The sequence below is a fragment of the Cyprinodon tularosa genome, unplaced genomic scaffold (genome assembly GCF_016077235.1).
Source record: "Cyprinodon tularosa strain WSP-4 unplaced genomic scaffold, ASM1607723v1 ctg184, whole genome shotgun sequence".
Taxonomy (NCBI): Eukaryota; Metazoa; Chordata; class Actinopteri; order Cyprinodontiformes; family Cyprinodontidae; genus Cyprinodon; species Cyprinodon tularosa.
Window position 1 is genome coordinate 948715 of NW_024038639.1, and position 12608 is coordinate 961322.

Here is a 12608-nt window from a genome sequence, read left to right on the forward strand (position 1 = left end):
TGGTATAAAACCTCTGTGGCCACAGTGGCTGGTGGGCAAAGAAGTAAACTTTAGACCCTGATGACAAGGCATTTAACATTTCAATAGTAAAACAGAATACAATCTAAAACCAGGACATAGAAATATTTTGTGTGGCAGGGAAATAAAAATGTCTATTTTAAAAAGTGTTCAGACAATTTTCAAGTCAGTGATATTGTGTTCCGAGTTGTAAGATTACATTAGGCTTATATGAAGAGAAATGCACTGAAAAACACGAAATGAAAAAGAAAATCTGCATAAATTTGTCTGCTAAGTGGTTAGAGCTTCATGAAGCATAGATGCTTCCAGCCAAGGGGTTCATTTTTTGGAAGCTTCATGTGAGCACACCTCCCCCTGCTGGTCACATTTAAAAAACAAAAACAAAACAGGTATTAACCATTGTCGTTGACTCCACAGCAGTGATGTCAAACTCAAATCTTTGAGGCCCGGCCTTCTGCATCTTATAGATATCCCCATGGCGCACCTGAATGAAACAGCTTAATTAACCTCCTCAGTTTAAGTCAAGTTCTCTGGAGTCCTGCAAATTACCTAATTGCTTGATTCAGGTGTGCTAAAGCAGAGGCGCACCTAAAAGGTGCAGGACCCCCTACCCTCTGACATTCCTGTTCTATAGGGATTGCTGTAGTGTCAACATCAAAATGTAAGCACATGTGTATATAGCTACAATCACCACATGGTCATTCAGGAGGAGCATGTCCTGCAAGTCAATGACTCCATGCAATTTTCCTTAGATAGAAAATCTGACTTTATGATCTGATTGAACTGTCTCCCAAATGCTTTGAGATGACAGGTGTGGTGAATTGGCACTTTATAAATAAACTACATTTAACTAAATTGAAGCATGTCATGAGTTAGGAAAAAACATCATGGCTGTTAATAGTGCAGACATGTGTTTGCTCAGCTGGCTCTTGATCCAAGAGGGAATGTTTCTTAGAAAGTGAAAAAGAAGGTAATGAAAACATCTTTTAGTATAAACAGAATTTATTCCAGTCATGTTTAACAAAATCATTGATATAAGCATGAATTGCAGAGGTTCATCCACCTTTTTAGGCCTGCCTGACCAATGCTCTGATAAACAGCGGTGGGCACGATCTTAGATTTTCTCATGTATTTGTCTCACTGCTACACCCTCTTGGACAGTTATGTTGGTCTCCACAGTCTAGCAGTTGCACAGAATCAATACTAAATCCATATAAGGTAACAGAAAATGGTGGATGGATATTCACAGATCAACTTTGGCCCACACAGTTTCCAAAACAGTTAACGAGGAATTTAACATACCTTCTTACACATAACAGAGCTCACACATAACATTTTCTATATCTATTTCTAACACATGGAAAGCTTTTTCAAAGCACTTCAACTTAGTGGCTGCATTTCATTTGTTGTTCCTAATTATAATTTTTTTGGGGAATTTCTGTAGGTTTTGGTATGTAACATAAGAATACAACAAGATCATATGCATATATTGCATACATCTATACTTATATCTGAGTATTTACCAACAAATAATTTCTAACATTTTATTAACTTTCAATGGCTGATTGCATCATAAACAAAACAAAAAATCCACCAATTGGTTTTATCCATTGTTTTTTCGAGGGAAAAAATCCCCACTTTTATCTCATATTCATAACTAAACTTTCGTAAATATTTACACTCCGAGTTAAGTTGCAACCATGCTATTAAGCAACTTGGTTATTTTTCCATGAAATATATGTGAAGAAAACAAACTGCATGACATGTCTTTCTGTTAATTAGAAATGAGATATGGACATCGAAACTACGTCACCTGTGGATGCAGAAACACAGGTAAAAAGTTGAACAAACTGAAATTTTCCATGTCATAATCTCCTCATAAGACAATACTCACATTTTGATCTCACATTTTATGTTTTAAAAAAAATAACAAAAGAGGGAATAATTCTTACCTTTTAAATTATATGCTTAATAATACCTTTCTATCTAAGTTGGCCATTATAAACAAATTATTTGGTGCTTTTTAGGGCCTGCCATCCCAGAATGCAATGAGCGACAGCCATGTTTTTGAAACATGTATAGGGAATCTATAGATTGTCTGTACTCGGCACCACCATAGATGAAGCCTGAAAGATAATGTATGATCAGAGTTTTTGGAGATTTAGAAAAATTGTAAGGCTTCACGTAATGAACGCAAGCAAACAAAATGAGGTGCGAAAAATTGCTAAATTCTGGTCTGATTTAGTTTTTTTTACTTTTTTTTTTGTCTTATGCCAAATTACCCAACAAGCTCGCCACTCTTTAGTGCTAGCAAGTTATGGATCTAAAAGAAGGGGTTGAAGTAATAAAGATACAGCAATATCTTTTGGGCATAAAAGCTCATGATAATGAGTTCGTGCAGTTACAATCCAACAGCCTCTTCCATAGGTCACATGTTTTTTAGAACCAATGCATATTTTTTTATCTCATCTGGTAACTTTTTTATCTATGATTTTTTTTTCTTTGTTTTGTTCTTACATTTTACTTAATGTGGATCTGATGTCTTGAGATACAACAGATATAACTCAGAGTTTTTCCACAATTGAAAGGAAATGAAGTAGCCTATAATAGCAGTTATAGACATGAAGTCATAGAGTCTTTGCATGCAGTGGGCTACAGGATGCGTTTAAGGTGTAATAACATTTCTGTTGTCACGTATGTCTCTACATAGACATTAAAGAGTTTAAGTATGGCAAACATCTTTTGCAGTTAAGTTTTGGGTAAGTCTTTCAACTCCAAATGAGAGAGTCTATGCACTACTCTAGATTCAGCATAATCTTCCAAGTTATTTCTTCATGTTTAACCTGAAAACATTAATGTATAACTTGTAAACAATAGTCTACTCCTCCATGCTTCTTAAGAAATACGAAGGTGTTTGGTTTGTAATGTTACAGGGAACCACACTTTATTTCCAGAATATATTTTTAGGATTTTTCCGCCTACGCTGTAATCAGCTGGTATAAAAAGATGCAAACTGCAGGCTACAATTTTAGGCAGAACTTCTTCTAAGCACCTAGTCGAGACCATCAGAGTAAGAAAAATGGAAACAAGTCATTATATGAATTCACCAGCCGACAGAAGGATGGAAAGGGTGACAACGGATTCAGGTAAGAATTTATTCAGTATTTCTTTAACAAGAATGTTTTTTTTTTTATTATTTAAAATGTCATTAAAGTGTTGAACACAAGTATTGCTATTGAAAATTCCTAAATATATAGGATGGATTAACAATTTTTTCTTATTTAAATTCAATGAATAACACTGATGAACAAAATCCAATTTTTTTTTATATCTTAAATTCTGTTTAAATACATTTTTAATTATAATTAAAATGTCTGCAGACCTTTACCGGTTGTTGATTTTCTTTATTTGAACCCCGCTGATTTTTAATTGGTTCCCCCTGCTCTACAGGTTCTAAGTAATGTGATTATCATTGTAGTTAATTGGTTTTAACTGAGAGCATTTAAGAAAGTCTGCAGTAACAATGCTTCCTCTAATAGTCCTCTCTCAAACACAGGTGCTTAAGGAGGAAGTTTTATCTCCTTTATTTCTTTTAGACTGTTCATATGTAATAAAATGCAACACCTCATTCAATATATGCGATACATTGCCAGACAGTTTGGCCTTGGCTGCTTGTTCGTAGAAGCTTGTAGTTATCAGGACACTGAGAGCAATGTCCCTACAAACAAAAGGGATGCCAGGGAGAATCAGAAATCCCAAACAAGAGGGATCCTAGAGCAATGGAGTTATCCTAACTGGGCTTTCCTCAAAGCAGAAAAGAAACCCAAACTGGATCCTAGCCAGTCATCAGCTATAATAGGATGAGGGTTAGGTTTAGCTTCAGAGAAACAGAGGCTTTAACTAGGGTGACCAAACGTCCGTATTTCCCGGGACATGTCCGTATTTCACGTCCTGTCCCGGGCGTCCCGTTTTTTTTTTTAGAAAGTAAGGAAATGTCCTGATTTTTTAAATTACCTTAATTGGACCATTACATTTACAGGCACTAGGGCACTGCGAACGGCGCTGCGTGTGACGTAATCCCTGAGCCGCGTCAGTGCGGGCAGCCCTGTTCTTAATCAGAATATAGATAGCGTGGCTGTCAGTACGCCAACAACATGCAAAATCGCAAATGTATGTTTACCGACGATTTACAAAAGAGTTTCCCCGCTTTCAGACCGGATCGAGACACATTGGAGGCCTTGTGCACATTGTGCAAAGCAGGCACATATGTCTCTGTGTCCAATGGAGGTGCAAGGGATCTGAAAAGCCACCTGGACACCGAAAGTAAAGATTTTTGGTACATTTTGAGTTATTTTTGCTACACGAGGTATTTTTTGTTAATTAGCTCATTTGTTAATTTATTTTTTTCCAATAGCCTACAGAATAGACATTATTTCGTTCATTGCTGAGGCTGAGTATCATGTGTTATTGGGAGTTGAGAGTTATTGTTAGCTTTTATTGTTAAGTGAGGGATGTTTAGATGAGATTAGATTTCTTTCATTGTGCTATTCATTCATTACAGGAATTGTTAAGCATTTTTAACAAAAACATTTTGAATAAAATTATCGTCTGTTATTGGAGTTATTGCTGTTGACTTTTACTGAAAAGCATTTTTAATAAATCAACTGTAGATATAGACATCTCTATGCATGGGAACAGAGATCCCAAACGCCAACCCAGACCCCCACCCCCCAACCCCAAGGTGTCCTGGTTTTTCCCTAATAAAAATATGGTCACCCTAGCTTTAACTAAATTCTTCAAATGCATTTTCAGTCGGTCAGAATTTACTATTTCATGCATATTGATAAGCACATCCATGGCAGCTTTACATGATCTGCCAAAATAAAATCAGTTAGAAAAATATGTGGCTATGAAACCCATAAACTTCTTAGAGTGAACACCTTCTTATATCTGATCAATGGCTTCTTAATCTATCAGCACTACAAACAAAGCAAAGCTGATGATGTGTAGACACAGAGCTAAAAAATATAACTTTAGTTTTCATTATAATTAATGCATCTGTGGCTTTTTTTACCTACAGGAAAATCCAAAATCTACCTGCTGATTGGAGTCTTTTTTTTCCTGCTGTGCGTCACACAATCAATACTCAATGCTTACTTTTGGTATCAATCTGGTGAGTAGCAGAACTCTGGAAACCTGGTGTCATATATCAAATCATTTTCACAGCAGCAGCATTAGGTAACAGTGCCTGGTTTCCATTACAATCTAGGGTTGTTTTCTCCATCCCAACTTTGAAAACAAAGTTTGCTCTCTGTAGAAATGAATGCGATGGTGCCCTCTCCATGTATCTTTGTGTTAGTGCTATAAAAGCTTTTGACATGCCAAAATAGACAGACCCAACCCTTAAGAAACTGCTGTTGGCTCTATAACAAAAAAAAATTACAATAAAATAGCATAATTATTCAACATATCTGTAACTTGGAAGAGTATTATATAGCGTCAAAGAAAGGTAAGGAGAACATTTAACGTAAAAGGAGAGTGGGGGCGCCTTGTAAAACACACTGTGTTGGCATATTACCCCCAACGTAGCACCCCTGTTATTAAACATGGTGGTGGAAGCTTCATACCAAGGCATTCCTTTCTTCAGCAGTATAGAAGCTGGTCGAAGCTGATACATATATACTGTGTACAAAATATGGGGCAATGCTGGCAGAAGGTTAAAGGCTTGAAAATAGTTAAAATGACTTCAAAGATGAACTTTTCACAAGGATAATTCCATTAAATTGCTTTATTTATATTGCATCAATTTGGTATTTCAAAGACATTTGCAGAGAAAGTTTAATCAGATCATTCAGTCAGGTTGGTTTTATATCTAAAGCAAATGAAGCAAATTGCATTGAGACCTTGACTTTGCAGGATTTGCTCCTGGATGAGAGTATTCACTTGCATTGTGTCGTTAACTCTGCAGCAGCCCCTCACACCGAGCATTTACTCTATAAAGACTGACTGGGGATTTAGAGAGCAGGAATCAGACACTCAAAAATCAGATAGAAGCACTGATCCATAAATAGATTATAACTTATGGAAGGTAACAGTAACAGTAGGCATCTCTGTCTGGGAAATAAACACTCGGACAGCTCTGAGCCAGTTTTCATGACAGAAAGGATGAAAGAGAGTACATTCAGTTAGTCACAGTAAAAGCTAAGCCAATATGTATAGAAGAAAAACAGGACTAACTCCATTTATAATCAGAGGTGTTGATGGCCACAGCCCAGCAGATGTTTCCCCTCCAGAAAGGTCTCACAGCCAAACAGGCCCAAGCAAGGGGAAAATACTGTGATGAAAATTTTTTTGGGAGATCATAAATTAAGGCATTGAATTAACTAACTAATGATTGGAAAATACAGATAGAATGAAGCAGAATGATGAAAAGTGGTCCCTATGTCCTCTAGCAGCCTAAACCTGTAGCAGCAACTATGGAGATAACTCAGGATAACCTGTGGCACTGTTAGCTTTAAAAATGAATTAAGTGTTAAGCCTAAAACCTTAAAAATACAGACTGAGTATCTCAGAATGAAGCATATTAATATGTTCAAATAAAGCAAATTCAAAACTAAAATCCTTTGGAAAATGTACAGATAGCTCAATAGTAAAGTATTGAAATTTGGGTTGTTTGACAGAATTTGAAATACATGAAGAGATCTGAATGTCTTTGGAGTGCATAGTACACTATTAAGCCAATGTTTTTATTAATACATAATGTGCCCTTAAGTTCAAAGTCATAACAGAGATGCTAACAGATAGAAGAACAGACGTACTGCTGTTTAGTAAAAGCAAATTGTGTGGAAATGCCATATGTTCTAAAATTATTATGAGGCTTTTTCTAGTTATAAAAAGAAACTTTGTCAGTCTTATCTCATTATAATGTCATACATTGCCATGATAATTTTAGGTCATGTGGCAGTTCTATAAACGTTTTACATGCTTTATTAAAAACCATGGGAAATTTATTTATGGAAATGTTAAGGGACCCAATGCCTGTATTTCCCCTTAGTCTCCACCAAGCCCACTACTGTTTATTTATTGTTGTTATGATGATGCTGTTCTTTAAAATTTTTTCATTGTGTTCTAGACAAGAAAGGTTCCAATTTATCAGTCCATTTGTTCAGTTAAACTAGATAAACATTTATCTCTTCGCTTTTTCAGTTGGAACTTCGAAAGGCTTTAATGTCTCAGTGTGCAATGTCACCTTGCTGGAAGAAATCCGAGAGGTTTTATCAGAGAGAGATCAACTTCTTAAACAGGAAGACCAACATCTTGGACAGATAGACCAACTGCTTCAGGAGAAAAAAGAATTGCTTGAGAAGAACAAACAACTACATCAAGGTCACATCGAGCTGCACAACAATGTGCAGCAATTGAAAGAAGAAAAAAGAGAACTCCTTCAAAATAAAGTCAAACTGGAAGACAAGATGACTAAACTCAGGCAGAGAAACAGGCTACTTAAAAATGAAAATAGCAGGCTCAATCAAGAGAAAAATCAACTTCTCTACTGGAAGGAGCAAATTCAAAAAGAAAAAGATGAGCTAGTTAAAGAGAAAAATGACCTGATTCAAATTGAACTTAAACTCACTGAACAAAATGGAAAACTGCGTCAAGAGAAATGCCAGTTACAACAAGAGAAGGATTTACTGAAAATACAAATCAAAAACCTGGAAGAAAAACTTGCGGAAAAAGAAAATCAGATATCAGAACTTCAAAAAAGATTAAATACAGGTAAGTTAGGTTTCATAACCAAATTTTTAAAGGAGACATATCGTTCTCACAAAAGTTCCAAAACCGCTAATTTCACTGGGAAAGAGGTTTTTTGAAACAAAAAAGAAAATTACAATGACATTCAAAACCTTCTTTGCTGCGTACCGTATTTTAACGACTATAAGGCACATATAAACGTCTTTTTTTTCCGCTCAAAATGTGCGGCGTGCCCTACAGTCCGGTGCGCCTTATGTGTGTGTTAAATACAGTAAAGGCACACATAACTGAGACTGCGCCTTTTAGTACAGTGCGCCTTATGGTCGTGAAAATATGGTATATTTATCTCTAAACTACAAAAAATGTTCATGCTTTAAAGGAATAGTACACCCAAAACATGATTAGCCTTCATTTTCTACTCACCCCCATGCTGAACAACACTCTGGAGTACTTTTTTGATATCTCAAATGCATCTGGAGATCTGGGAGGCTTCTTGCTGTCTGCTGACATTCAAATAATGGAGGTCTATGGTGCCCGAGGCAGAAAGGTCCATAAAAGTCCACAAAAAACGTGTCAATATTCCTCCATACTGCTCGTCCAATGTATTCCAAGTGTCCTGAGTGGGTAGCATCCAGAATTTACTCGAAACGAAGTCATTTAGAATGTTTTTAGAGCATAAACAGTAGTGTATAGGATTTCCTGAAAGCGCGCGCGGGCGCGTTCATGACGCTACGGAAGCCGGCAGACCAAGCCAGATGAAAGTGCGCATTCAGCGTCTGCTCTGCCGATAATGCAAGCGTAGAAGAAGAAATGTGCTGTTTACCTGTGCAAAGAAAGAAACAACGAAAGAAAAATGTCTGAGGACTTCAGTGTTGAGGAAGAGCATGAGTTCTTTGCCGAGCTGAATGCGCTGGTTTGGTCTGCCGGCTTCCGTAGCGTCGGGAGCGCGCATGTGCGCGCTTTCAGGAAATCCTATACACTACTGTTTATGCTCTAAAAACATTCTAAATTACTTCGTTTCGAGTAAATTCTGGACGCTACCCACTCAGGACACTTGGAATACATTGGACGAGCAGTATGGAGGAATATTGACACGTTTTTTGTGGACTTTTATGGACCTTTCTGTCTCGGGCGCCATAGACCTCCATTATTTGAATGTCAGCAGACAGCAAGAAGCCTCCCAGATCTCCAGATGCATTTGAGATATCAAAAAAGTACTCCAGAGTGTTGTTCAGCATGGGGGTGAGTAGAAAATGAAGGCTAATCATGTTTTGGGTGTACTATTCCTTTAAGGCCCAGCACCTTATTATTGATGTTCCCTAATTTTTTGTCATTTTTTATTTCTTAGAGGTAACAAGCCAAAGTTGTCCCCCGGGATGGCTGAGGTTTATGTCGAGTTGCTACCAGCTTTCTACAGAGCCAAACACCTGGATATATGCCAAACAAAACTGTGAGACGAAAGGAGCTCAACTTATGATTTTGAATGATGAAACAGAACAGGTATTTTTGTCAGTTTCTAAATGGGTTAAAAGGGTTTAAATTATTTTTATTGTCATTTTTCCCCCCATCCGATAGTTTTGCTTGACGTAACCATTGAAGCGAAGTGTCTCACCAATGATTTTCTCCTGCAGAGACCTTTCATTGGAGGAATGGTAAAAATCTGGATCGGCCTCTATGTTGAAACAGACAGTTATACCTCATGTTGGAACATGAAGGATGTAAATGGAAGACTGCTGAAATATAGGTGAGCTCAGCCAGCCTGAACATCCTTCTGTCTGACTGGTTTTTAATAGCACTGAGTGTGTGAGACTGATGTATTCAGCTTGTTTTTGTCTTTTCTGTTTCTAGTGCATCAAACACCCCGAAACCAAAATTTTGGACCGGTCTCTCCCAAAGTTGTGTTTACATTGATCAGAGTCTTCCATGCATGAGCTCTTGGTCTACGGGCACCTGTAGGGAAAAGTTCTATTGGATCTGTGAAAAACAAATGAGCACCACTGGTGTTTGACTCCATTCATCATGTGCATGTCTGAGAGGAAATCTCAGTTTAAATCAATCTCTTTTAACTAGGCCGGCAAATTTTTAATTGAAAAAGCTTCCTGGATGGGAAGCGAAACGTCTTAAAACTTGGGAAAAAAAGACTAGTTGTTTGTTTTTTAACTTTTTTTGGATGACTATGACCTGGATGACTGAAATTCTTCACCAGCATACTAACCCAAACTTTTTTATTATGGACATTGCATATGGGTCTATGAACAATGATTCACATTTAAACATTTTCTCTACTCAAAATCGTCAATTTCTGCAAATAGGATCATGATCTCCGAGTTTTTTTTTCTTAGAAGACACTATTGACCTGTTGCTAGACTTTTGACTTTGCATCTTTTCTGGACAGATTTATATTTCTGTAGCAAGCCATGCATGTATACTCTTTGCATTTTATTCCTTTAAATCTACTCTCCCAGTGATCCTCTGTTTAGCTATCTTCTAAGCCTTGTTCTTTCCAGTTAAAGTGGATGCTTTCGTTTTCAATGTTAAATTCCGCTTTCTCAGTTGCACAGTTCAAGGTAAAGATAAACAAAAACTTCTGCTGAATCAACAAGTTAATTCTTGCATTTTCTTCTTCCATGTTCAAAAATCACAAGGGAATTTGTAAGACTGTATATTCCTACCCATTACAAACTTCAACCAGAGTTCATCTACTTCAACTATTTACAAAGTCCCTTTTCCTCAGTTTCATTGTTTGGGATAACTTAAATGTCACCATTTGGAAATATAAATAGAGTTATTGAATCGATGTATGGGTATGATTGGATTTTATTGTGCAATTTAAATTAAAATAGCACATTTAGAAATATTGAAAAAGAATTAATCCTGATCTTACATTTTTACTCTACTCAGCTGATTTCCCATGAGCCTTCAAAGCTGCAGGGAGAACAAACATGTGGAAGTATAGTGTTAGTTGTTTGTTTCCACCAGAGGGCTGTATTGCTTTATATTCCAGGGCCAGGGGTCTGCAGCCCCAAGGGCTAAACACCCTCCACAATGTCTCTTAATAACTTTGGCTCATCTAGATTTCGATTTTTTTTCCAATTCCCTTCTTAAAGTCGCCAACCTCTTGAAAACAGTAACCCATCATTCACTCTGAAAACTACAAACCAATAGTTCCTTCATCAGGTGACATCCATTTTCTCCCCTTCAGAGACTCTTTTCCTGACAATCTGGCAATCCTGTTACCTTTTCATTATTTGTTCTATAAACCTTTTAAGAAAAGTGCTCTGTCCATGATTTTTCTCCCGCTTCAGAGTCGAATCCAGGATTGTCTGAAAAGGTTATGGGATAGTATATAACAAGGTTAACAAAATAATTTTATATGGTATTAATTTAACACCATAAGTCCTTCATCAAAAGGTTGAAAAAGAGGGAAAAGACTGCAGACCAAAGACAGGATCATACAGGCTGGCAATTATATATTATATTGAGAAAGCCTGGGGGCCAATGTTTCAAAGAAGCAGCAGAGATTCACTGTTTATATTGTGGAGTGTCAAAAAGAAATTATTTGAAAATAAGTCATGTTTGTACTTTTACATAAACCATGTAAGGAAACTAAACTTGAATAAGAGGGTGCAGAGTGAAAAACAGAATAGGTGGAGAAAAACTTACCTACCAGGTAGACCTGACCGCAATATACCAAGGATGAAATATGGTGGTGGCAGTACCATGCTGTGGGATGCTTTTGTTAATTAAGAATAGAGCCTTTTTAAATAATTGTTTGAAAGATTGAATTAGCAAATTCAGTGGCAGCCTTGAAAGAATATGTGCTGAGTCTGTAAAAAAGAAAAAAAAAACACGGGGAAGAGGGACGACAGAACTACAACACAAAATCCACGGTCTATTGCAGCATATTTTAGACAAATTCAGGCTTTGAACTGTTTGGATCTCAAATATACGGTAAAGAAGACTTTAGAACTGTTAGAGTTGTAAAACCTGAAACGCTTTGAAGCTTTAGTTGAAGCAAAAGGGGATCTCCTAAAGTATTAGTTGCTGCTTGGCTGGCTATAGAATCAATGCAAGGTTTAATTTTTCTTATTCAAATATAAAAGTCATGCACGGCTTTTCCTTCCATGCACTACCTTGTAGAAAACGTCTAAAATTTTTACAAAATGAATAGCAAGTGCAGCTTCTAATGTGGCCGACTCAACAGCAAGCCACTGTGATTAAAGGCTATAGTTTGCATGAAATAAGTTTTCTTTGACAGAGAGGTTTTAGAAAATGATGCATCTAATCAAAGGACAGTGTTTAGATGCAAATGGTCATTTTTTCTATTCTGGACATCTAGCAATGATGTATATATCAAATGAATGTGAACTAATCAACAGTTTTGATAAGGGAATTATACAAGTCTATACAAACAGAAAAATGTGTTTGGTAGAGAAAAGAAAATGAGGATAGAGGGGCATTGGGGGAGTGAAAGTGCTTCCAGTGAATGCTTATTGTTTTCTTTTTTTTTTCTACTTTACTCTCACATATATTTTTTTTCTTCCCAAACAATTGATGCATTTAGTCAGTGATCTTATCAGAGCCACTTTAACAACTGTCCCAGGAGAGTGAAAACTAATTAAGTTAAACAGCAAACAATCAGCTTTTCTTCAGCTGTGAAAGCCACCACTGTCTGACTGGTATGTGCAACTTACTCAGCAGTTCATTTCTCAGTTTAACCTTTTAGCTCAAATTCTCCTCCAGGGCTTCTCACTCTGAACAAAAATGAAAGATTCTCTTCTATTATAGAACATACAACGCATTGCTTTAAGGGTGTAGATAGATAGATAGATAGATAG

At 36.8% G+C, this 12608-nt stretch overlaps 1 protein-coding gene across 1 annotated transcript; it reads left to right on the forward strand.

The window, feature by feature from the left end:
* Positions 1–1806: 1806 nt before the first annotated feature.
* On the forward strand, positions 1807–11026 carry LOC119781863 (C-type lectin domain family 4 member G-like). Its single transcript, XM_038282472.1, has 7 exons — positions 1807–1851; positions 3051–3164; positions 5099–5191; positions 7225–7794; positions 9119–9270; positions 9402–9514; positions 9619–11026. The coding sequence occupies exons 2-7, from the start codon at positions 3098–3100 to the stop codon at positions 9776–9778; spliced, it is 1155 nt and encodes a 384-aa protein (XP_038138400.1). The 5' UTR covers positions 1807–1851; positions 3051–3097; the 3' UTR covers positions 9779–11026.
* Positions 11027–12608: the final 1582 nt, after the last annotated feature.

Coding starts and splice junctions, on each gene's coding strand:
- LOC119781863 (XM_038282472.1), top strand. CDS start 3,098: ATGGAAACAAGTCATTATATGAATTCACCAGCCGACAGAAGGATGGAA. Junction 9,271..9,401: donor TGAATGATGAAACAGAACAG/GTATTTTTGTCA, acceptor TTTCTCCTGCAG/AGACCTTTCATTGGAGGAAT. Junction 9,515..9,618: donor GGAAGACTGCTGAAATATAG/GTGAGCTCAGCC, acceptor TTCTGTTTCTAG/TGCATCAAACACCCCGAAAC.